The 27167-nt window shown below is 42.8% G+C and overlaps 1 protein-coding gene across 2 annotated transcripts in view; it reads left to right on the top strand.

Moving 5' to 3' along the window:
• Positions 1-27167, top strand: part of LOC109871308 (inactive dipeptidyl peptidase 10-like) — a 142392-nt gene that overhangs the window by 80183 nt on the left and 35042 nt on the right. For both annotated transcript variants that reach the window (XM_031806044.1, XM_031806045.1), the window contains exons 6-8: positions 3629-3681; positions 4004-4085; positions 21785-21905. In XM_031806044.1, coding sequence (XP_031661904.1) covers positions 3629-3681; positions 4004-4085; positions 21785-21905 — 256 coding nt within the window. The remainder of the gene's footprint in view (positions 1-3628; positions 3682-4003; positions 4086-21784; positions 21906-27167) is intronic.

The following is a 27167-nucleotide window of genomic DNA, read 5'->3' on the forward strand; positions in this document are numbered from 1 at the left end:
AAACATTTCGAAATTATCCTCTAACTGTACACCTGATACTGGAACTGATATTAGCCATTTTATCATCATATACAGAGTAGGACATTTTATCAAAGCTAGAGATGACGAGCAGCTCAGAGAGAGTGAATTCCACCCTGCAGCAAAGATATCTGCGCAATTAGGTTCTTACACTCAAAGTAGTATCTGACAGACAGTTGAAACTTTTTTGCCAAAGGTCAAAGTGTGTTTGGAAGTAAACCTCTAACTGGAGGGAGTCAATAGGGTTCAAATAAAAGTCAGAGTCCATTCTTCTTCTTGTGCCTTCCCATGGAACAAGAGTCTGTGGTTTTGCTGTGGATATTTCATAAAAAGCTCATTACCTCTAGTTCCAAATGATTACCTTGAATTTGTTTTAAATCAAATCAAATCAAATTTTATTTGTCACATGGTTAGCAAAGTTATTGCGAGTGGAGCGAAATGCTTGTGCTTCTAGTTCCGACAATGCAGTAATAACCAATGAGTAATCTAAACTAACAATTTCACAACAGCTACCTTATACACACAAGTGTAAAGGGATGAAGAATATGTACATAAAGATATATGAATGAGTGATAGTACTGAGTACAGTATATACATATGAGATGAGTCATGTAGGGTATGTAAACATTATATTAAGTGGCATTGTTTAAAGTGGCTAGTGATAAATTTTTTACATGTATGGCAGCAGCCACTCAATGTTAGTGGTGGCTGTTTAACAGTTTGATGGCCTTGAGATAGAAGCTGTTTTTCAGTCTCTCGGTCCCTGCTTTGATGCACCTGTACTGACCTCGCCTTCTTGATAATAGCGGGGTGAACAGGCAGTGGCTCGGGTGGTTGTTGTCCTTGATGATCTTTATGTTCTTCCTTTGACATCGGGTGGTGTAGGTGTCCTGGAGGGCAGGTAGTTTGCCCCCGGTGATGCGTTGTGCAGACCTCACTACCCTCTGGAGAGCCTTACGGTTGTGGGAGGAGCAGCTGCCGTACCAGGCGGTGATACAGCCCGACAGGATGCTCTCGATTGTGCATCTGTAAAATTTTGTGAGTGCTTTTGCTGTCAAGCCGAATTTCGTCAGCCTCCTGGGGTGAAGAGGCGCTGCTGCGCCTTCTTCAGTACGCTGTCTGTGTGGGAGGACCAATTCAGTTTGTCCGTGGTGTGTACGCCGAAGAACTTTCTACCCTCTCCACTACTGTCCCGTCGATGTGGATAGTGGGGTGTTCCCTCTGCTGTTTCCTGAAGTCCACGATCATCTCCTTTGTTTTGTTGAGTGTGAGGTTTTTTTCCTGACACCACACTCCGAGGGCCCTCACATCCTCCCTGTAGGCCATCTTGTCGTTGTTGGTAATCAAGCCTACCACTGTAGTGTTGTCTGCAAACTTGATGATTGAGTTGGAGGCGTGCATGGCCACGCAGTCGTGGGTGAACAGGGAGTACGGGAGAGGGCTCAGAATGCACCCTTGTGGGGCCCTAGTGTTGAGGATCAGAGGGGGGGAGATGTTGTTACCTACCCTCACCAACTGGGGGCGGCCCGTCAGGAAGTCCAGGACCAAGTTGCACAGGGCTGGGTCGAGACCCAGGGTCTCTGCTAATGAACTCGCTCACCGAATTAGCGTATTCGTCAATGTTGTTGTTTGACGCAATGCGGAACATATCCCAATCCACGTGATCGAAGCAATCTTGAAGCGTGGAATCAGATTGGTCGGACCAGCGTTGAACAGACCTGAGAGCGGGAGCTTCCTGTTTAAGTTTGTCTATAGGCTGGAAGCAACAAAATGGAGTCGTGGTCAGCTTTTCTGAAAGGAGGGCGGGGGAGGGCCTTATATGCGTCGCGGAAGTTAGAATAACATTGATTCAGGGTTTTGCCAGGCCTGGTAGCACAATCAATATGCTGATAGAATTTAGGGAGTCTTGTTTTCAGGTTAGCCTTGTTAAAATCCCCAGCTACAATGAATGCAGCCTCAGGATATGTGGTTTCCAGTTTACATAGAGTCAAATAAAGTTTGTTCAGGGCCATCGATGTGTCTGCTTGGGGGGGAATATATGCGGTTGTGATTATAATCAAAGAGAATTATCTTGGTAGATAATGCGGTCGACATTTGATTGTGAGGAATTCTATGTCAGGTGAACAGAAGGACTTGAGTTCCTGTATGTTGTTATGATCACACCACGTAATCATAAAGCATACCCGCCCCTCTACTTACCAGAAAGATGTTTGTTTCTGTCGGCGCGATGCGAAACCAGCTGGCTGTACCGACTCCGATAGCCTGTCTCGAGTGAGCCATGTTTCCGTGAAGCAAAGAACGTTACAGTCTCTGATGTCTCTCTGGAATTCTACCCTTGCTCGGGTTTCATCAATCTTGTTGTCAAGAGACTGGACATTGGCGAGTAGTATGCTCTAGAGCAGTGCGCGATGTGCCCGTCTCCGGAGCCTGACCAGAAGACAGTTTCGTCTGCCCCTTTTACGGCGTCATTGTATTGGTTCGCCGGCTGGGATCCGATCCATTGGCAAAACACCGGATCCGCTTCGGGAAAGTCGTATTCCTGGTCGTAATGATGGTGAGTTGACGTTGCTCTTATATCCAGTAGTTCCTCCCGACTGTATGTAATAAAACCTAAGATTACCTGGGGTACCAATGTAATAAATAACACGTAAAAAAAAAAATACTGCATAGTTTCCTAGGAACGCGAAGCGAGGCGGCCATCTCTGTCGGCGCCTGAAGTTGCGGCGCATCTAAACGCATGGGCGTTTTAGTTCCTAGCCAGGGATGTGTTTTCACAGAGCTTTAACCCTGACCTGAGTCTATGTTGCTTAGCAGCTTATAGCAACTGAGGTAGATGAGACATATTTTGTCAAAGCCATCGGAGGTGCACTCTCCACCTCCCTCCCTTTCTGAGATCACTCATCTTGGCTTGTCAACACTATTTCTGGTGCTCATCAATCTAGCGCTATCACATCTTTGCCACCACCTTCGGGCCTTTCCGCCGTCCTCATGCGCTATGCATAATTCACTGTGGCAAAGTGCATCCTTTTCAAATGAAGAAGCACTTGTTTATTTGAGCTATCGATCCTCGGCTGTGGCATCCCTGTTTTTAGACTCCTGTCTGCTCAAACAGATATATCAAACACTTGAGTCTGAATCAGGTGTGTCTATCCCTCTTTTTCTTTCTTTCTTTCTTTCTTTCTTTCTTTCTTTCTCTCTCTCTCGCTCTCTTTTCCCCGTCTACAGTCTGAATTATACTATCATGTCAGGCACAGCTTCTCGAGGGGAATCCAGACAGATTTACAAACACCCTAGTCAGAACCATTTGGATGCTCTCTCTCTCCCCCTCCCTCCTGCCTTTCTCTCTGTCTTTCATACTCCCGGGCTTTCAGACCTAAAGTCATGGGGGTTGCATGATCGGTTTCTCAGATGGAATTAAAATGTCTCATCTCCCAGCTGTCACCCATGCAAATTGCATTGTCCCCAGAATCTATTTGTGAAAACAGCTACCGGTCTATTCTGTTTGATGCCTTTCTCTGCCTGTTTTTATGATGTTGTTATCAGCCAAGCTGCCTCCATCGTAAATATTTCATGCAGTAATCTCCTCTTTCTTTTCTCTCTTTTGTTCCAGGTTTTCCGGCATTCATACATGGCCTCATATAGCATTTACAACGTCCACACAAGGTATGTTTTGCTTGCTTGTTTACCATTAACTTTGTTGGGGTCTTGATGTGTTTGTTTACCTGTCAAGACTATCTATTCTCAGGCAGTTTATCTCAGGAATTAACTTACATTTCAATTATGATGATAAAACAATGTTGTGAAATTAGCTTTTAAAGTTTTTAAATGTTAATTTGAATATAAGCAGTCCAAGTTTTCAAATGTTAATTTGAAAGGCAGGCAGTCCAAGTCTAGTAGGCTGAGAGGAGTTGAGCACTGTCCTTCAAACAAAATGTGTCAGCTGCTCTAAGCAGCAGTGTTACTGTTACTTAATGTTGTTTTTCAGGGAGGTATGGGAGCTGGATCCTCCAGAGGTGCTGAATTCTATTCTGCAGTATGCTGCGTGGGGAGTACAGGGTCAGCAACTGGTAAGTCAAAGACAAGTGGTCCGTGACCACAAGTAGGCCATTTATCCATGCAATCCTCTTTTATCTCCCATGTTACCATTCATAATGTGATTTTTCCTGTGCCGGCGATTAAAGTCACAACCCTTTATCACATTGCTTTTGAATATTACTCCCAATTAGGAAGTTAGCATTTTTTGGGGCGTAATGGCTAAGGTATCAGGTTGATAGTCGCTGGACACAGGTTTGAGTCCTGGTCAGGGCTCCCCTCCAAATTTGCAATATTCTGCATTTACCCACCCCAATGTTGAAGGTAACTGACTATAGTCATTACTTAGGCTTATGTCAGCTACTCTTGGGTACAGCTTGTATAAACTTAAAAGAAGTTGCTTTAGCAAGTGTTGGCTGTGGCCTTAAATATACAGTACCAGGTGACTACCTCATGAAGCTGGTTGAGAGAATGCCAAGAGTGTGCAAAGCTGTCATCAAGGCAAAGGATGGCTACATTGAAGAATCTCAAATCTAAAGTCAATTTAGATTTGTTTCACACTTTTTTGTTAATTACATTATTCCATGTGTGTTATTTCATAGTTTTGATGTCTTCACTATTATTCTAGAATGTGGAAAATTTTATAAATAAAGATAAATACTGATACTGTATGTGCAAAGGATTAGGAGCGGTTGGTATGCCAAGGATCAACAGTTTTAATAAATCTCTTTATTCTGTATTTTCAAAATTATGTTCTTTATTGGTTTGGCCTTCGGGATGATTTTCTTTCCTCTTCCTCATGTAATTGCTTTGTTTAACTAAATTGCTCTCCTATTTAATCCCCGCATGGAGTGCATTCTGAACTTTTAATTAGAATGCGTTTTGATTATGTTGCTGTTGAAAGCGAAACATGCTTCTCATTAAAGACGCAACAATGGACTATGTCATATTCACATTATCTCAGACAATGGAAGAATCTATGTTTTGATATACTCTGGCAGCTCCCCTGTTGTATGCTATTGCCTTGCTGTCATATACAAATGGCGCCGACAGAGATGGTCGCCTTGCTTCGAGTTTTTAGGAAAGTATGTAGTATTTCTTTTTTTAATGTATTATTTCTTACATTGTTACCGCAGGACATCTTGTTTTATTACATACAGCAGGGAAAGACTATTGGATATAAGAACAATGGCAACTTACCAACATTACGACCAGGAATACGACTTTCCTGAAGTGGATACTCTGTTCAGACCACCACCCAGGAAAATGGATCTAATCCCAGTAGCCGACCCAAAACAACAGCGCCGTAGAAGGGGCAGAGGGAGCGGCCTCCTGGTCAGGCTCCGTAGACGTGCACATCGCTTACCGCTCCCGAGTATACTACTTGCCAATGTCCAGTGTCTTGACAACAAGGTATAACATTCTCTGTTTCACGGAAACATGGCTCTCTCGGGATATGTTGTCAGAATTGGTTCAGTCACCGGGCTTCTCCATGCATCGCGCAGACAGAGATTAACACCTCTCTGGGAATAGGAAGATCGGGGGGGTGTGCTTCATGATGGTGTAATCATAACAATATACAGGAACTCAAGTCCTTCTGCCTACCCGGCCTAGAATTCCTTGCAATCAAATGCCGGCCATTTTACCTACCGAGAGAATTATTGTCAGTTATAGTCACAGCAGTGTACATTTCCCCTCAAGCGAACACCAAGATGGCCCTCACGGAACTTCACTGGAGTCTATGTAAACTGGAAACTTGTCACGATCGTTACAATGAGTGGACCAAGATGCAGCTTGGTATGGTTCCATCCTCTTTATTTTGAAGTGAAACTCAAAGAAAACAATAAATGCAAAACGAAACGTGAAGCTGCTATAGTGCTCACAGGCCAATATACATAGTCAAGATCCCACAAAGCACAATGGGGAAATGGCTACCTAAATGATAAACAGCTGCCTCTGATTGGGAACCATACCAGGCCAACATAGATATATATATTCACCTAGATTACCCACCCTTAGTCACACGCCGACCTAACCAATATAGAGAATAAAAAGCTCTCCATGGTCAGGGCGTGACAGTGCCTCCCCCCAAAGGTGCGGACTCCGGCCGCACAACCTGACTCAATAGGGGAGGGTCAAGGGTGGGCCTCTACTGTCGGGGGCTGCTCCGGTGCGGGGCGAAGTACCCACTCCGCTCGCGGATACGTCCTTCCACCGATCGTCGCCGGAACAGTAGGTCGTTGCTGGGGACTCCGGAACGTGGACCGTTGTTGGGGACTCCGGACCGTGGACCATCGCAGGAGGCTCTGGACTGCCGACCGTCGCTGGAGACTCTGGACTGCAGACCGTCGCTGGAGACTCTGGACTGCAGACCGTCTCAGGAGGTTCCGGACTGCGGAGGCTGCATTTATTGTAGCTGGGGATTTTACCAAAGCAAATTTGAGAACAAGGCTACCTAAATTCTATCAGCATATTGATTGCATGACACACATGGCTAATACTCCCGACCACTGTTACTCTTACTTCCGTGATGCATACAAAGCCCTCCCCCACCCTCCCTTTGGCAAATCCAATCACGACACCATCTTGCTCTTACCGTCTTATAGGCAGAAACTCAAACAGGATTAACCAGTGACGAGAACCATTCAACGCTAGACTGATCAATCGGAAGCCACGCTTCAAGATTGTTTTGATCATGCGGACTGGAATATGTTCCGGTCAGCCTCAGAGAACAACATTGATCTATACACTGACTTGGTGAGTGCGTTTATAAAGAAGTGTATTGGAGATGTTGTACCCACTGTGACTAGTAAAACCTACCCTAACCAGAAACCTGGATGGATGGATACATTCGCGCCAAACTGAAAGCAATGATCCACCACATTTAATCATATAAAGAGGTCTGGAAATATGGCTGAATATAAACAGCGTAGTTATTCCCTCCTCAAGGTAATCAAACAAGCGAAATGCCGGTACAGGGAAAAGGTGGAGTTGTAATCCAACGGCTCAGGCACGAAACCTATGTGGCAGGGTCTACAGGAAATCACGGACTACAAAAACAGCCACTTCACGGACACAGCTGTCACGCTTCCAGACAAACTAAACACCTTCTTTGCCCGCTTTGAGAATAATACAGTGCCACCATCGCTGCTCACTTACAAAGACTGCACCCCCCCTCCTTCTCCATGGCTGACGTGAGTAAAACATTTAAACGTGTTAACCCTCACAAGGCTGCTGGCCCAGACGGCATCTGGCTGGTGTGTTTACAGACATATTCAATCGCTCCCTATCCCAGTCAGTTGTCCCCACATGCTTCAAGATGGCTACCATGGTTCCTGTACCCAAGAAGGCAAAGATAACTGATCTAAACGACTACCGCCTCGTAGCACTCACTTCCGTCATCATGAAGTGCTTTGAGAGGCTCGTCAAGGATCGCATCACCGCCACCTTAACGGCCACCCTAGACCCACTTCAGCTTGCAGACCGCCCCAACAGGTCCACAGATGATGCAAACGCCTTCCCACCACCCACTGCTCTATCCCATCTGGACAAAAATAATACTTATGTTAGAATACTGTTCATTGACAACAGCTCAGCATTCAACATCATAGTACCCTCCAAGCTCATCATCAAGCTAGAGGCCCTGGGTCTCAACCCCGCCCTGTGCAACTGGGTCCTGGACTTTCTGACGGGCCTCCAACCAACATCTCCACTTCGCTGACCCTCAATGCTGGGGCCCCACAAGGGTGTGTGCTCAGCCCTCTCCTATACAAGTTTGCAGATGACACAACAGTAGTGGGCTTGATCACCAACAACAACGAGACAGCCTACAGGGAGGAGGTGGTGTCAGGAAAACAACCTCTCACTCAACGTCAACAAAACAAAGGAGATGATCGTGGACTTCAGGAAAAAGCAGAGGGAGCACCCCCCCTATCCACACCGAAGGGACAGCAGCGGACAAGGTGGAAAGTTTTATGTTCCTGGGCGTGCACATCACAGACAAACTGAAATGGTCCACCCACACAGACAGTGTGATGAAGAAGGCGCAACAGTGAATCAAACCTGGGAGTTTGAAAAGAGATTGAAAAACAGCTTCTATCTCAAGGCCATCAGACTGCTAAACAGCAATCACTAACTAGAGAGGCTGCTGCCTACATTGAGACCCCATCACTGGACACTTTAATAAATGGATCACTAGTCACTTTAAACAATGCCACTTTAATTAATGCCACTTAAATAATGTTTACATATCTTACATTACTCATATCACGTTTATATACTGTATTTTATACCATCTATTGCACCTTGCCTATAACCGCTCGGCCATCGCTCATCCATATACTACATGTACATATTCTCATTCACCCTTTTAGATTTGTGTGTTAGGTAGTTGTTAGGGAATTGTTAGATTACTTGTTAGATATTACTGCACTGTCAGAACTAGAAGCACAAGCATTTTGCTACACTTGCATTAACATCTGCTTACCATGTGTATGTGACCAATACAATTTGATTTGATTTGATATTTCTCTTTCTTACATGGAAATGTATGTTTGAGTGAATTACATGTGAGGCCAGAATGTATAGATAATAGCCACTCAACCTCTTGTCTTGGGTTAGAAGGTCAACCAAGTTACCTGGCCTTTAAAACATTTGCATCAAAGAATTCCTTTGGCCCTTTTAAGTCACAAAATTATGAGGTGCTGGTTTTTAAGTATTTTCCTGTTGTAAAGGTGAATGTCTAGCCCTTTTTGGCAATTCACTTCTAGTGGACATTCAAACATGTTGACAGCTTTCAGTCAGATTATTGGAAAGATGATATTTGGTAAACGATAACAATCAGTAGTGAAATGCCAAGTACACCTGAAATAACCTATACTAATTTGACATTCAGGATGCCATTTAAATGTAGACCATTTCCATTTCCTCCAAGCCTGACTATTTATGTAACATCTGCTCATTTTGTAGTACTTTGTAGTGAAGCTCCGGAGCAGGATTAACCACATTGCCCCATCACCTCTGGAAGGCTTCTTTTAAGCTTTTACATATGGCTGCTCAGACACAGTTCTGATGGTCTCACATGTAGGATCCCACTTCTGACACCAAATACTATGAAATTGGGTCATGTTTGATTCAAACCTAGTACTATCCATTTGGATAGTGGGCGCACTGCTGTATCTAAATGTTTTTATTGAATCTTTATTTAACTAGGCAAGTCAGTTAAGAACAAAGTCAGATATACAATGACAGCCTACCAGGGAACAGTGGGTTTACTGCCTTGTTCTGGGGCAGAATGACAGATTTTTACCTTGTTAGCTTGATGATTTAATCCAGCAACCATTCGGTTACTGGCCCAACGAACGCTCTAACCACTAGGCCACCTGCCGCCCATAAAGTGCCAAGAAGGTTAATGTATTTTTCCGATATCATGGGGAAACTAATGGCAGGATCATTATGGTATCCCCAAAAAGCCTTTCTGAAATGTTGGAAACAGCATAAGCAGGTTGATTTGGAATGCTAAATGACCCTTGCATTGTCTTACTTGTATAACCCCGGTTCTCTGAGTGAGGTGTCGCACATATGGGGACACACCCTTCGAGACGGGAACACGAGGAAGCTCCAATCACACAACATCTTTTGTAGACAGACAGGAGGCATGGTGGATAGTGGGGAACCCCACTTCTTATAAGGCACCACAATCCCACCCTGTACTGATTATGAAGCATATGTTTTCTTCCTTACCCATAGCGAGAAGGGAAACGCGGTGAGATACAGTACTTCATTCATAATATCAGAGTAACGGGGTTACTCAAGTAACCGTAAGTTCTCTTTCAAATACTTGTTTCGGTATCTCACATATGGGGAAAGACTCATCCCTCAGAGGCCCCAAACTAAGGGACATATGCGTAGAGCAGGTGGTAGCTTTTCTGTCTAGCCCAACTCCGTCCAAACAGATGGGAAAACTCAAAAATGGATCCAAACTTAAGCCCTTAAACAGATGGGAATTGGTCTATATGGAAAGGGCTAAATTGAAATGTTTCTTACAGGTCTAACTGGTGTTTCCAAGTGGCCATACACCTCTCCAAAGTGTGCACAGTTCCTAAGCAATTTCAATGACTCAAACAAGAGTCTTCAACTATAATATGCTTTTTTTAGCTCTCTTAGCTGTGCCATTGAGGAACTAGTGCAAGCACTTTTTGTTTTTGTTTTGTGTGGAACACAGGCCTGCATGCCCGCCTTTACACAATTAATGTTGTTTACGCATTCCAAAACGGTCCATTATAAATCACAACCTGGGTCAGGTAGACATAATTCTATTACCAACGTGACTGGCTAAATTATAAAATACAATCTTACCGTATTAGACTTTCACAATGCAATTCAGAGAACAGATCATAATTTTGGTGAATATAGATTGGATTCAGATGCGTGGTCTGCGGAAAATTCTCTTCACAATATAACAAACTGGCTCATTCTGTTCAGGACAGCCCAGGGTATGATGCCTTGTAATCTTGTAACTAACTCTACATTGAAACGTAGTGATAATAATATCAAAGTAGTATTTATTATAGTCCTCAACATCTCATCTTTTAAAAATCTAAACAAATCCTATTTTATTTGTCACATGCGTCGAATACAACAAGTGTAGTCATTACCGTGAAATGCTTACTTATGAGCCCCTCTGCAACAAAGCTGATTTGTAAAAAATGAAGTAAGAAAAATAAACAAACAGATAATCGTGTCCCAATTTACAGCATTTCCCTCACTCAGACAACAAAAACCATTGCAAAAATTGCCCAATTAGAGGGATGGGTGAAACTTCTTGTCATGCGTGGTGCTCAACTTCAGAAGAACTGTCAATCAGAACCCATACAGAGCTGAAGTGGAGACCCTAACACAGATTTTTTGAAAGACATCTCGTAGTAGAGCTGCAAAGGTGTAGCTCTCCACTTTCTGGAGGTCTGAGTTTTGAAATCAGTAGAATGCATGGTGGAATTAGAGTATGATAGCTAAGGAGATCGTGAAAATTCTGCCGTTTGATTGCAAATAGGCAGACAGAGTTGAAAAGAGAACACACATAAGAAGGTTGTGGTATAAAACACCTGTTTCCGGATTACATCTTCAAACTAAGGCAAACATGGCATGACAGAGAGGGAGAAGCGTCCAATCAATCAAATGTATTTTTAAAGCGCTTTTTACATCAGCTGATGTCACAAAGTGCTTTACAGAAACCCAGCCTAAAACCCCAAACAGCAAGCAATGCAGGTGTAGAAGCACAGTGGCTAGGAAAAACTCCCTAGAACGGCCAGAACCGAGGAAGAAACCTGGAGAGGAACCAATCTATGAGGAGTGGCCAGTCCTCTTCTGGCTGTGCCGGGTGGAGATTATAACAGAACATGGCCAATATGTTCAAATGTTCATAGATGACCAGCAGGGTCAAATAATAATAATCACAGTGGTTGTCGAGGGTGAAACAGGTCAACACCTCAGGACTAAATATCAGTTGGCTTTTCATAGCTAGAGTATCACTACCACTCCTGCTGTCTCTAGAGAGTTGAAAACAGCAGGTCTGGGACAGGTAACACATCCGGTGAACAGGTCAGGGTTCCATAGCCGCAGGCAGTTGAAACTGGAGCAGCAGCATGACCAGGTGGACTGGGGACAGCAAGTAATCATCAGGCCAGGTAGTCAATCCATGTATATGGGTAAGATAGTCTAGCTAGCTGCATTTTCAGATATTACACAATTCTAATGTAGTCAGAAAATTGTTTTCATATCAAGTTAAAGTGTACTGTTAGCTAGTTGGCTAATGTTAGTTGTGATATTATTCATATCCCAGAGCCATTTGCATTGCTAGTTATAGCCTAATGTTAGTTAGCTAGCTAACATTGAACTTGGTTTGTTAGTTACCTGCAGATTCATGCAGAGTAGAAACGTTATGTGTTGGGGATAATGGTTCATTGTTTAGCTAGCTAGCTAATGTTACCTGTCTAAACAAAGACTCCACTATGCAAGTAACCATTTCAATAGAATGTTCATGATGACACTGCGAAATCTGTCAATAGACATAGCAGGTAAATTTTCTCTGGCTATCTACTACGATTTCTGCGCACTCGTCTGAGTGTGCCAGAGCGCAGAATAACTGACGAATTTGTGAACGCTCAACACCTGTTGAATATGGCCAGTGTCAGTAAAACGTTGGCAAAAAAAGCGCAATGAAATTGTTGCTAGCAGCACAGTTGCAGTCACCAACCCTCTGGATAACATCAAAACAGCCTAACCAGCTCTGCTAGGGCAAGTAAAATGGTGAGCTGTTATCTCATTTGTGTCTGGAAGTGTCTGGAAGTAGCTAGCATAGCTAGCCAACATTAGCCAGTTAGCTTAGGGTGCTTGACTGCTGTTAGGTCAGAATGCTCAGATCAACCCTAATCCTCGGATTTACGAACAGACAATCTGACAATGCTTTGAGTTTACGAATGCCCAGAGCGTACTCTGAGCACTCTGACATTCCAGATTGAATTTACGAACACACCCGTAATATAAACCAGCCTTTAGTCTTGAAATTCTTTGGTTGTTTAGTACATGGCCTCACATATGAATCCTTAAAGAGCTGGGTGGCTAAAGCGTAAAAGGGTGTGAACGATGCTGAATGGGTGTAGGCAAAGAGCATTTTCTCAAAAGTGAGGATATGTTTATCAACTTTCAATACAGAATTACTTTCCCATTGTTCCTCAACTGTAGTGTGTGATATACTATTTTCTCGCTCTGAGTGTCTACTTTTTCCAATGTAAAAAATATAAATAAAATTCAGGCCTCCCGAGTGGGGCAGCAGGTTAAGGCACTGCATCGAAGTGCTAGAGGTATCACTACAGATTTGGGTTTGATCCTGGTCTGTGTCACAGACGCCGCAACCGGGAGACCCATGAGGTGGCACACAATTGGCCCAGAGTCGTCTGGTTTAGGGGAGGGTTTGGCCGGCAGGGATGTCTGTCCCATCGCGCTCAAGCAACTCCTTGTGGCGGCCGGGTGCATGCACGCTAACGTCGATCGCCAGCTGTACGGTGTTTCCTTCTACACATTGGAGCAGCTGGCTTCCGGGTTAAGCGAGCAGTGTGTCAAGAAGCAGTGCGGCTTGGCGGGGTCGTGTTTCGGAGGAGCCATAGCTTTCGACCTTTGCCTCTCCCAAGACTGTACGAGAGTTGCAACGATGGGACAAGACTGTAACTACCAATTGGACTTCACGAAATTGGGGTACAAATTACCAAAAATAAATACAAATATAAACAACATTTCAAATTTTGCTACATTGCTACATACTTTGTCACAGGGGGGAAAAGTGGATGCCTAACTTTGGCTGAACAGCTGCTAAAATAAATCTCAACAAGACCGACAGGGCCCGAGATGGGACCATAGTCTTGGAGGATAAGCTTGAGTAACGCACCCCTTCCCTAGAGCAATGGAGGGGCCTGCTGTCATAGATGTCGTCTGGAGATAGAGAGGAGGACCAAGACGCGGCGTGGTAAGTGTTCGTCATTTTAATGGGAACAACTGAACACTACAAAACAACCGTGACGCTAATGAACAATCGTGTTGACACAAACACTAAACATAGACAATCACCCACAACCCACAATGACAAAACAGGTTACCTAAATATGGTTCCCAATCAGAGACAACGACTAACACCTGCCTCTGATTGAGAGCCATATCAGGCCAAACACAGAAACAGACAAACTAGACATCCAACATAGAATGCCCACTCAGATCACACCCTGACCAAACAAAACATAGAAACATACAAAGCAAACTATGGTCAGGGCGTGACAACTGCCAACCGGTATAGCAAGAATTTATCTATTGGAACAGAACATAATGATTTGTTTCAGAACGATTTGTTTCAGAATCTCTTGAACACACTTAACTGTAGCAGTGAGTGTTTGAAAGGGCGCCCTGAATTGTCTAAAGAACGAGTGGTCGGGCTGTAGTCAAAGAATTCCCTCCTACACTGGCCAAATCAGAGAGACAGTGTGTATGAATGGGGATGGAGTATCTCCATTTGTGCGTCAATGGCTGGTTGTGATAGAGCTGTTCATGAGCGTTGTCTCCTATCTACTGAAAACAGAAGGGAGGGTGCCTGATACATCTAACATTCAGGGGGAATAAAGCAATCTTCCAGCCAACAGTGCAACCCAGAAGCATAAAAGCGGCACAACTGGTCTCGTGACTTCCTATTTTTAGAGCAGGACAGCTATATCTGGTCAGCTTTGGCCCCTCTCCTGTGAACCAAATGCAGGGTACAATAGAACGGGACAGTGAGGTGCAATGGCACTTCCTTTGGGAAGAGAGGAAGTAGCATTTCCAACGTACTGAATGGTCCCTAGCTCAATAGCACAATCCTCTAGCAATAGAGCTGAGTCGCCGTAGGCCACTAAAACCGAAGTTGCAGAGATTGCGTGAGGGTAGCTGGCTGAAGACTTGTCCCCAAGCAACTATACCCACCATGAGTGACAGATCTCCACCAACTTGGTGGGGTGCCTTTCAGGCACTGAGACTCTCATTCGCCGAGGCAACCGTGCCCTCTGGTGGCGTGCCAAAGAGTCTTTGGCAAGGCGCCTGGATGCAACATGGAAAAGTTATTATAAGGAGGAAAGATGCTGAGAGCACTGAACGGGAATGGTGCTTGAGGGCAACTGATGTTCTGCTCCTGTCTGAATCATATTGTCTTCTGGTCCTGGCTGGAACCTAAAGGTGTCGGGGGAGAGCCTTGATAGGGAGGGCACTCAGGGGAGAAGTGCAACTTCCACACCTACTGCTGTCAGCGGGTTGGAACGATGAGCTGCTACACAGGGGATAGGTTAGGAAAACGAAGGAGTGTCTCTCTAGTACCACAAGTTGGGGAGAGATGGATATGCTAAACTAGAGAGAAGTTAGGGCAGGAAGCCACCAGTGCTGTGTGCTGCCCCTCTCATTAGCTAGGGGGCTAGGACTGCTTACCTCCAGGTCTGCCCTAATTCTGACAGTAGGCTCCATAGCCAGGGCTGTAAAACCCAGACTCCTCCATGCGCTGCTTGTCCAGACTAGAAAAGCCCTTAGTGTCCAGTCGGCTGGAAAAGAGATGCCCCAGGAAAATTGGGCCTCATCAAGCCTGACCATGAGGTAGGGATGTCGTTAGCCGGAGAGTTGCTCTACAGGCTAAAACTCTCCCAGAGAGGTAAAACAAATCGTCAGCCTAGCCAGAGAGGGCACTGGTAAGCTAGACGAGGGGATAAGTAATGCTACGAAGTACAGGTAACTCTAAGTGTAACTCAGTAAGAAAATATATCCTGTTTTATTTGTGATGTTATTATTGCAAAAATATTGAATTCATGCTTTTGAGTTCATCTTTTGATATGTCTTATAGTTTCATTTATTTATATTGACATGTTTCATCTACAGTTGCATTAAGCTCAACGCTGGGGTCGCTGTTGAGTAAGTTTGAGGATTGAATGTAGCATATGGTGATGTGAATAACTTACTCCTTAGCCTGATGTGTCCCCACTTGCACCAGCAAATAGCTGGCTTTTCGAGTGGTGCCGACTGGTAAAACACTTGAGGGTGGTTATGTGTGCTAGCAAGGCAGAAGTCCTGGGGTTGAGCATCGGGGAGCCAAATTAGGATGAAGTAGTAATCACTAAGCAAGCTGCGTAATGTCCTTTACAGTGGTACCTAGTGACTTGGATCTACAGTTGCACTGGGGTCAGAGTTTTTTTTTTTTTCACTTGGTCCCCACACCCCCTCAATAGTCCAGCTGCTCCCCCTATGGTCAATCCCCACTCCAATGGACATTTTATTTATTAATCACTGCTACAGTTGTTGTATATAGTGCTATTTTATTTCTATTGATGTATTTTTTATTACCATTTTCATTATTTTATTTCACTTAGCCTTGCATGTTGGAGCTTGGACCATAAGATATTCACTGTAGAGAGAGCTTTTGATTTCCGTAAGGTAGAAAACAATAATGACTAGAGGGCGGGATCGTAGCACCTTATAAGGAGTGGGGTTCCCCATTACTCGCCATGCTTCCTGTCTGTATATGACAGACGTGTAATTGGATCTTCCCTGTGGTCCAGCCTTGAAGGGAATGTCCCCATATGTGAGATTCTGAAACGAGTATTTGAAAGAGAAACTCCAGTTCATTTTCAAATGGAAATCAGCCAAATTAGATGATTGATTCCAACATACAGCCTTTTGTCAACATCTAACAGGCTTAAGTATATTAGTGGCTTCTTGTCTACATTTGGAACATTCTGTGTGGTTGATTTGGGCATAAATCAAACTCACCTCCATTAGAGGGCCATTACTGGTGATGAGGGGTGAGAGGCAGACAGATGTGCAGGCATGCGGGACTCTCGAGTGGCATACGCTGCATCATTAGCCATAAGTGTATCTTATGAATAGATTATACTGCTAGTACACATATCTTCGATGCCCATACGGGAAAAAAATACAATGGCAAAATAATGTATTTGAAAAACATTTATTTAATACATTTTAAATACATTCCAACATATATTGAAAATGTGTATATATACTGTAAATGTTTGTAAAATGTACACTGAGTGTTCAAAATATTAGGAACAGCTGCTCTATCCATGTCAAAATCAAATCAAATGTTATTTGTCACATGCCCCAAATACAACAGATATCACCTTACAGTGAAATGCTTACTTACAGGCTCTAACCAATAGCGCGCAAAAGGTATTAGGTGAACAATAGGTAAAGAAATAAAACAACAGTAAAAAACTGTTGAAAATAACAGAAGCAAGGCTTTATACAGACACTTGTTAGTCAGGCTGATTGAGGTAGTAAGTGCATGTAAATATGGTTAAAGTGACTATGCATATATGATGAACAGAGAGTAGCAGTAGCGTAAAAGAAGGTAGGTCGGCCCAATTGAGGTAGTATGTACATGAATGTATAGTTAAAGTGACTATGCATATATGATAAACAGAGAGTAGCATCAGCGTAAAAGAGGGGTTGGGGGAAGGGACAAAATTATAATAGTCCGGGTAGCCATTTTGATTACCTGTTCAGGAGTCTTTTGGCTTGGGGGTAAAAACTGTTGAGAAGCCTTTTTGTCCGAGACACTATGGTACTGCTTGACCATGAAGTATTAGAGAGAACAGTCTATGACTGGGGTAGCTGGGGTCTTTGAGAAAATTTAGGGCCTTCCTCTGACACTGCCCGGTGTAGAGTACCTGGATGACAGGCAGCTTAGCCCCAGTGATGTACTGGGCCGGACGGGCTACCCTCTGTAGTGCCTTGCGGTTGGAGGCCGAGCAATTGCCATAGCAGGCAGTGATGCAACCATGTTGCAGCTGTAATACCTTTTGAGGATCTCAGGACCCATGCCAAATCTTTTTAGTTTTCTGAGGGGGAATAGTTTGTCGTGCCCTCTTCACGACTGTCTTGGTGTGTTTGGACCGTTCTAGTTTGTTGTTGATGTGGACACCAAGGACCTTGAAGCTCTCAACCTGCTCCACTACAGTACTGTCGATGAGAATGGGGGCGTGCTCGGTTCTCCTTTTCCTGTAGTCCACAATAATCTCCTTAGTCTTGGTTACGTTGAGGGATAGGTTGTTATTCTGGCACCACCCAGCCAGGTCTCTGACCTCCCTATGTGCTGTCTCGTCATTGTCGGTGATCAGGCCTTCCACTGTTGTGTTGTCTGCAAACTTAATGATGGTGTTGGAGTCGTGCTTGGCCATGCAGTTGTGGGTGAACAGGGAGTACACGAGGGGACTGAGCACGCACCCCTGGGGAGCTCCAGTGTCGAGGATCAGTGTTGCAGACATGTTGCTACGTACCCTCACCACCTGGGGGCGGCCCGTCAGGAAGTCCAGGATCCAGTTGCAGAGGGAGGTGTTTAGTCCCAGGATCCTTAGCTTAGTGATGCGCTTTGAGGGTACTATGGTGTTGAACGTTGAGCTGTAGTCAATGAACAGCATTCTCACATAAGTGTTCCTTTTGTCCAGGTGGGAAAGGTTAGTGTGGAGTGCAATAGAGATCATCTGCATCATCTGTGGATCTGTTTGGGCGGTATGCAAATTGGAGTGGGTCTAGAGTTTCTGGGATAATGGTGATGATGTGAGCCATTACCAGCCTTTCAAAGCACTTCAGGGCTATAGACGTGAGTGCTACGGGTCTGTAGTCATTTAGGCAGGTTGCCTTTGTTTTCTCATGGTCTGAGAGTCTTTCAGTGCCTTTTGGTAAACTCCAAACTGGTTTTCATATGCCTTTTAAGGAATGGCTTCTGTCTGGCCACTCTAACATAAAGGCCTGATTGGTGGAGTGCTGTAGAGATGGTTGTCCTTCTGGAAGGTTCTCCATCTCCACAGAGGAACTCTGGAGCTTTGTCAGAGTGACCATCCAGTTCTTTGTCACCTCCCTGACCAAGGCTCTTCCCCCCCGATTGCTCAGTTTGCCCGGTTGGAATGATGGAGGCCACTGTGTTCTTGGGGACCTTCAATGCTGCAGAAATGTTTTGGAACCCTTCTCCAGATATGTGACTGGACACAATCCTGTCTCGGAGCTCTACGGACAATTCCTTCAACCTCATGGCTTGGTATTTGCACTGACATGCGCTGTCAACTGTGGGACCTTATGAATTTATTTACAGGTGTGTGCATTTCCAAATAATGTCCAATCGATTGAATGTACCACAGGACTGCAATTAAGTTGTAGAAACATCTCAAGGATGAGTAAAGGAAACATGATGCCTCTGAGCTCAATTCCGAGTATCATAGCAAAGGGTCTGGATATTTATGTAAGTAAGGTATTTCTGTTAAAAAAATGTATACATTTGCAAACATTTCATTATGGGGTATTGTGTGTAAAGATTGATGAAGAAAAAATACATATTTAATCCATTTTAGAATGCGGCTGTAACGTAACAAAATGTGGAAAAAGTTAAGGGGTCTGAATACTTTCCAAATGCACTGTATATGGAGACCCCCTACCCCGGCTTAGACAGGGCTTAGAGTCTTATGGGTTATAAAATCCTGTTATATTAATTAAATGAAGTGCCCTTTTATATAGACCACATGGAGAATCCAATAAATCTGATTTTCCAGATGAATAATGACTTGCTAAAGTACCCCCAAATTTTAGCATGTCCCTCATTTAAGGGTCAAGCCTGTTACGTGAACGTAACTCTTGTTTTAATATTGGTGAAACTATTCCTATATTTTTATAAAGAAACACTAATCTAATTGTCAAATCTGTTACCCATAGATAGATAGGCTAGAAATGTTTTACCAAATAGATGTTTATTTTGCTCATCTTGCATTCAATTGCCCCTCCCTGTTGCACACAACAAGCTTCCATTCCCCAGTCATGGGATTTATGGCTGATTTAAGAAAAAATCATCAACCCTGTTACTTTATTTGGCACCGTTTGAGCCTATATATGCTATGCCCGGTTAAAATAAAATAAAGAGGGCCTTGAAGAGTAGACTAGTAACCCTAATATTGTTGTATAATACAGTGGACTGGTCCAACTACTTTTTATATCTTTTTTTATATACAAATCTTGGGTATGCAGGTATGAAATACAAAAGTATATACATTTTTCATGTGAATGAATAAAGCTTTGAATCCACTCCATATTGTTTCAAACAGAGGGTTCAGTACATGACAGATTATTAGTCTATGGTTCAAATGTATTATGAAGTTATGAGTAAATGTTAAGAACTGTAGTTGCGTGTTTTCATGGTATTCATATCGACAAACAATACATCAATTGATTTAGGATGACCTGGAGCTTCATTTGGTATAAACTGAGTCTAAATCAGATGAACACACGAATTGAGATTTTACTTATTGAAATGTTGCTTACAGGAGGCCGGAGGGAGGGAGGGAGGGATATAGAGTCCTACAGTGACAATGTTTTTCTGAACCTCCTGGTAAAGATGAAGAGAAATGTATCTTCCATTACGTTTTCACTAATGTGGAAGTCAGTCTTTCAGGGATTGACATATAGTGAGCCAACGAAAAGTGAGCATGAGAAGGCTTATGTCTGCATACACAATGCTAGGTATAGCACCGCTAGCCGTACACTGTATAGCTGTATAATACCACTCATTGGAAGCACAACATTTACATTTACATTTTAGTCAGATGCTCTTATCCAGAGTGACTTACAGTTAGTGCATTCATCTTAATATCACAGTCATAGTAAGAACATTTTTCCGCAATAAAGTAGCTGTCAGCGAGGTCAGAGCTAGTAAGGGGGGGAAAAAGTCAAGTGTGAGTGTTAGTTTACAAAATTATTTTTTGGGGTGGTGCTGTGGGATTATTTAAGATACTCTTTGAAGAGGCAGGGTTTCAGATGTTTTCGGAAGATGGGCAGGGACTCTGCTGTCCTCACTTCAGGGTGAAGCTGGTTCCACCATTGGGGTGCCAGGGCAGTGAAGAGCTTGGACTGGGCTGAGCAGGAGCTAGCCATACAATGTACAACCTATAGTAAAACAATTGAATAATAATAATTATCTCGAGCTCTACAATGTTTTCATTATTTAATTAAGCTGAAGAGAGGTACTTCTTTTTTTTACCTCTTGAGATGGGAAAACATGTTTTTATGAAGTTGAGCATGTGATCTTGGTGACAGAATGTTAAAATTAGGTGAAATCAAAAGTATACTTGTTTACTCAACATCACAATTTAAATTATATTACTGGCAAAGTTGTTTTATATTACTGGTGGCCCAAAAAATTATACTGATACTCAGTTCGTGTACAGAACTGACACAGTAGGTTTGTGTGGGTCAGCAACAGCATCCTTGAAGTGAAGGGTTTTGCTGCTGGGCTGATCTGTGAACACAAACTCAAGCCCAAAACAAAAAGTAATCCATATAGAAATGTTACGATTGCGGTTCCTTGTAACCAAACCTGTCATAACCAAATTTCCTAACAGACGCCTCGTAGTTTCAAACGCACTCCTCTCCTCTCCTGTGGTTTAAGGACAACTAGTCTCAGCTTTTAGTGAAGCAGATGGTACATTGATGTGGAAACTGTTCAAACTGTTCAAGTCATTGCTGTTAAAAGCAGCTCTTTTCGCTGAATCCTATACCACACACACACTACTGAAGCGATTTAGGCAAGTTGCCTTTGCTTAATGTCTTTGATATAACAGCGGGGCCTGCAGAGCTTGAGATGGGGTCAGCTCAGCTCCAGGACCAAGTGACTACATAACAGTGCTTTATGTAAGTCTGGCTGATGCAGACAGCTGGCTGGCTGAGAAACGTTGAATGGTTCTGGGAAAAGTAGTAATCTGAGGCTGAGGAATTGGGTGCTAATTTCAACACTGCTCTATGTAACACAGGTCCTTTAGGTTGATGGAATCGGACATTAGGTTTCTGCTGTTTCTCTGGACAAGGGTGAATCCAGGCCACTTTAATCAGGGAATAAGACCTGATTGGAAAATGCGTTATTATTTCCCCCTTTCATGAATTTCAATATGTCTGCTAAATTGAGTGGGTTGAAATGGATTTTACCGTAGGCCTTGTATTTGTGTTTGAATATACTATACATTACCATAGAAGTTTATTCTCTCTGGGTTCAAAACGTAATTTTTGTCAAACACTGATGTTTCATTGAGTTTCACAGTGCAGGCCTGTAGAGGTCATACCAAGGTTAAATGTGATAGGTCAGTAATGACTTTCCTGTTCTCATTGTGTGTCCTTGTACCCACAGATCTACATATTTGAGAACAATATTTACTACCAATCAGATGTGAAGAGCAACTCCCTCAGACTGACATCGTCTGGAAAGGAAGGGGTCATTTTCAATGGGATCGCTGACTGGCTGTACGAGGGTAGGTACGCCCCTTTGATATTTGAAGTAAACATTGTGCTGCAATATTTAATCTTAAATACCTGTTATATTAAATGAAGTGTCCTTTAATATAGACCACACAGAAAATGTTATCAGCTTTTTTTATATGAACAAAAAGACTTGCTAAAGTGCCAACATTCAGCATTTTGGTATGTCTCTCTGTACCCTCTGTGACTTCTATGAAGATTTTAACCCACTTAACCCCAAAATGTTTTCACCATCCTCTGCGGTTGTGATGTACTGCAAAATTCTCAAAAACGACGTTGGAGGCGGCTTATGGTAGAGAAGTTAACATTACATTTTCTGGCAACATCTGTGGTGGAAATTCCCGCGGTCAGCATGCCAATTACATGTTCCCCCAAAACTTGAGACATCTGTGGCATATTGTTGTGGGAAAAACTGTGCATTTTAGAGTGGCCTTATATTGTCTCCAGCACAAGGTGCATTTGTGCAATGATCATGCTGTTTAATCAGATTCTTGATATGCCACACCTGTCAGGTGGATGGATTATCTTGGCAAAGGAAAAATGCTTGCTAACAGGGATGTAAACAAATGTATGAGAGAAATAAGCTTGTTGTGCGTATGCAGTGGTGTAAAGTACTTAAGTACAAATTCTTTAAAGTTCTATTCAAATAGTTTTGGGGGGTATCTGTACTTTACTTTACTATTCATATTTTTAACTACTTTTACTTTTACTTCACTACATTCCTAAAGAAAATAATGTCGTTTTTTACTCCATACATTTTACCTGACTCCCAAAGTAATCGTTAGATGTTGAATGCTTAGGAGGACACACAAATGCATCTATTGTAAATGATGTCTGAGTGTTGGAGTGTGCCCCTGGTTATCCATATATTTAAAAAACAAGAAAATGGTGCTTGTCTGCTCTGCTTAATAGAAGGAATTATTTCTACTTTTACTTTTGATACTCAGGTATATTTTAGCAATTACATTTACTTTTGATACTTAAGAATATTTAGAAGCAAATACTTTTAGACTTTTACTCAAGGAGCATTTTACTGGGTGACTTCTACTTTTACTGGAGTAACTCTCTATTAGGGTGTCTATACTTTTACTCAAGTATTACAATTGGGTACATTTTCAACCACTGTGCGCATGGAACATTTCTTGGAACACTTTACATGTGGCGTTTATATTTTTGTTCAGTTTAACTCAAGATATTTGTGACTGAATAACACATTTCAGTGATTTTCAACAATTCTAACATGCCTCATGTTTTCCTGATGATATCAAATTAGTCAAACACAGTCGGGGAGTCAAACCGCATTTTTTTAAACGAAATTTCCATTTCCCTTCAGCTACATAGTAGGTAGATGAATGAAATACTAAATTAGTACCGAATGCCAGTTTATGCAAAACAATGATTAAATATAAATGTGATGAAATAGCAGATTTGAAAAGGGAAGAGTTAATTAAGTTTAGGAGAAAGACAGCCCATTACGTTACCCAGGAGAAATGAAACTTTACACAGATTAAGAAAGCGTTTCAGCAAGCAGTTACTTTAACTGTGCAAATGTGTATAATTTTTGTTAATTTTTCCATCATCTGTACCTTTGTGAAGAATTATCATTGTAATGATTTACTGTTTGGGCATTTTTGCCTTGATATGGACATTCAGGGCCATATAAACTAAGCGTGTGCACTCAGCAATGTATAAAACACCAAAAGGAAAGCCAAAACATGAGACTATTAATTTACAGTACAGTTTACCATTACTTTATTTCTCTTGATCTTTATTTGACCTTTTTTTTATTTCACCACTCTGGGGCACTGTTCACAACATTGACACAAGCAAAGCACTCGCCCACACAACGCCATCAGCCCAGTACAGTTGTAAACAGGATTCATCCTTGAAGAGCACACTTCTCCAGCATGCCAGTAACCATTGAAGGTGAACATTTTCCCACTGAAGTCGGTTACGACGCCAAACTGCATAAAGGTCAAGACCCTTGTGAGGATGACGAGCATGCAGATGAGCTTCCCTGAGACGGTTTCTGACAGGTTGTGCAGCAATTCTTTAGTTGTGCAAACCCACAGTTTCATCAGCTGTTCAGTTGTCTGGTCTCAGACAATCCCACAGATAAAGAAGCCGGATGTGGAGGTCCTGGGATGGATACATGTGATATGCGGTTTTGAGGCCGGTTGGACGTACTGCCAAATTCTCAAAAATTACATTGGAGGCGGTTTATGGTAGAGAAATTATCATTCAATTACCGGGCAACAGCTCTGGTGGACAATACTGCAGTCCGCATGCCAATTGCACCCTCACTCAAAACTTGAGTCATCTGTGGCATTTTGTTATGTGACAAAATTATTATAATTTTTTTGTCCCCAGCACAAGATGCCCCTGTGTAAAGAGCATGCTGTTTATCCAGTTTCTTCATATGCCACACCTGTCACCTCTCTCTCTCTCTCTCTCTCTCTCTCTCTCTCTCTCTCTCTCTCTCTCTCTCTCTTTCTTTCTCTCTTTCTTTTTCTCTCTCTTTCTTTCTCTCTTTCTTTTTCTCTCTCTTTCTTTTTCTCTCTCTCTCTCTCTTTCTTTCTCTCTTTCTTTTTCTCTCTCTTTCTTTTTCTCTCTCTCTCTCTCTCTCTCTCTTTCTTTTTCTCTCTCTCTCTCTCTCTCTCTCTCTTTTTCTCTCTCTCTCTTTTTCTCTCTCTCTCTCTCTCTCTCTCTTTCTTTTTCTCTCTCTCTCTTTTTCTCTCTCTCTCTCTCTCTCTCTCTCTCTCTCTCTCTCTCTCTTTCTTTTTCTCTCTCTCTCTTTTTCTCTCTCTTTCTCTTTCTCTCTCTCTTTTTCTCTCTCTCTCTCTCTCTCTCTCTCTCTCTCTCTCTCTCTCTCTCTCTCTCTCTCTCTCTCTCTCTCTCTCTCTCTCTCTCTCTCTCTCTCTCTCTCTCTCTCTCTCTCTCTCTCTCTCTCTCTCTCTCTGACTCCCAATCAGACCTAATTAACATCTCAAATGTTTGACATTATGTTGCCACAGACTGTTAACTGCACTCGAACATCATGCTTGAGTTGTCGCAATACTTTACTGCTCTCAATTTTTTTTAGCACACTATCGACATATGGCCTTCTCACATGGAACAGTACAGATGGAAACTTCAGGAAAGATGATTATATCAACTATTATCTCAAGGTGTTTCACACTAAACTTCCATATGCAGCATTAACCGTGAATGAAGTCTCTGCGGATGAGGGAACGTTGCCTTTAAATTACTCTATAACGTGGATCTTACGCAATACTTCAGTGATACGGATTGAATCGATCCCTAAATACTACATGGCCATTTTGTTGAAGAATACAGTGCCTTATGAAAGTATTCACACCCCTCAACTTTGTCTGCATTTTGTTGAGTTACAGTCTGAATTTAAAATGGATTAAACTGAGATTTTTTTACACACAATACCCCATAATGTAAAAATGGAAATATGTTTTTCAAAATGTTTACTATAATTCATTAAAAGTGAAAGCTGAAATGTCTTGAGTCAATAAGTATTCACCCCTTTGATATGGGTAACCTAAAAACACTCACTGTGTGCAATAATTGTGCTTAACATGATTTTTGAATAACTATCTCATCACTGTACTGCACACATACAAATATCTGTAAGGTCCCTCAGTCAAGCAGTGACCAGGGAGGTTTTCCAATGGCTCGCAAAAGAAGGGCAACTATTGGTAGATGGGTAAAAAAAAGCAGACATTGACTATCCCTTTGAGCATGGTTATTGGAGCAAGTTATGGAAGCAAGTTATTAATTACACTTTGGATTGTGTTGAAGGAAACTGCTCAGGGATTTCACCTTAAGGCCAATGGTATCTTTAAAACAGTTAGTGTTTAATGGCTGTGATAGGAGAAAACTGACGATGGATCAACAACATTGTAGTTCATCCACAATACTAACCTACCAGACGAGCCAAATGGCTTTTATGCTCGCTCAGTAGCCGATGTGAGCAAGACCTTTAAACAGGTTAATATTCACAAGGCCGGGGGAACAGACGGATTACCAGGACGTGTACTCAGAGCATGCGTGGACCAACTGGCAAGTGTCTTCACTGACATTTCAAACCTCTACTTGACCGAGTCTGTAATACCTAAATGTTTCAAGCAGACCACCATAGTTCCTGTGCCCAAGAAAGTGAAGTTAACCTGCCTAATTGACTACCGCCCCGTAGCTCACACATCGGTAGCCATGAAGTGATTTGAAAGGCTTGTCATGGCTCACATCAACACCATCATCCCGGAAACCCTAGACCCAATCGAATTCGCAAACGGCCCCAACAGATCCACAGATGACGCATTCTTAATCTCTCCACACTGCCCTTTCCCACCTGGACAAAAGGAACACCTACTACTATGTGAGAATGCTGTTCATTACTACAACTCAGCTTTCAACACCATAGTGCCTACAAGGCTCATCACTAAGCTAAACTAAACACCTCCCTCTTCAACTAGATTCTGGACTTCCTGATGGGCCACCCCCAGGTGGTGAGGGTAGGCAACAACACATCTGCCATGCTGATCCTCATCACAGGGGCCCCTCAGGGGTCTGTGCTTAGTCCCCTCCTGTTTACCCTAACTGTTTACCCACGACTGCGTGGCCAAGCACGACTCCAATACCATCATTAACATTGCTGATGACACAACAGTGGTAGGCCTGATCACTGACAACGATGGGACAGACTATAGGGAGGAGGTCAGAGACCTGGCAGTGTAGTGGTGCTACAGAGGGTAGCGCGTATGGCCCAGTACATCAGTGGGGCCAAGCTTCCTGCCATCCAGGACCTATATACTCGGCGGTGTCAGAGGAAGGCCCCAAAAATTGTCATAGTCTCCGGTCACCCAAGTCATAGACTGTTCTCTCTGCTACCACGCGATACCGGAGCGCCAAATCTAGGTCCAAAAGGCACCTTAACAGCTTCTACCCTCAAGCCATAAAACTGCTGAACAATTAATCATATGGCCACCCACTATTTACATTGACCCCCCTTTGTTTCTACACTGCTACTACTCGCTGTGTATTATCTATGCATAGTCACTTTACCCCTACCTTCATGTACAAATTACCTCGACTAACCTGTACTCCCACACATTGACTTGATACCAGTACCCCCTGTATATAGCCCCGTTATTTTATTGTGTTACTTTTTATTTTATAATTTACTTTAGTTTATTTAGTAAATATTTTATTGACTCTTATTTCTTGAACTGCATTGTTGGTGAATC

This window comes from Oncorhynchus kisutch, linkage group LG26 (assembly GCF_002021735.2).
Source record: "Oncorhynchus kisutch isolate 150728-3 linkage group LG26, Okis_V2, whole genome shotgun sequence".
Lineage (NCBI taxonomy): Eukaryota > Metazoa > Chordata > Actinopteri > Salmoniformes > Salmonidae > Oncorhynchus > Oncorhynchus kisutch.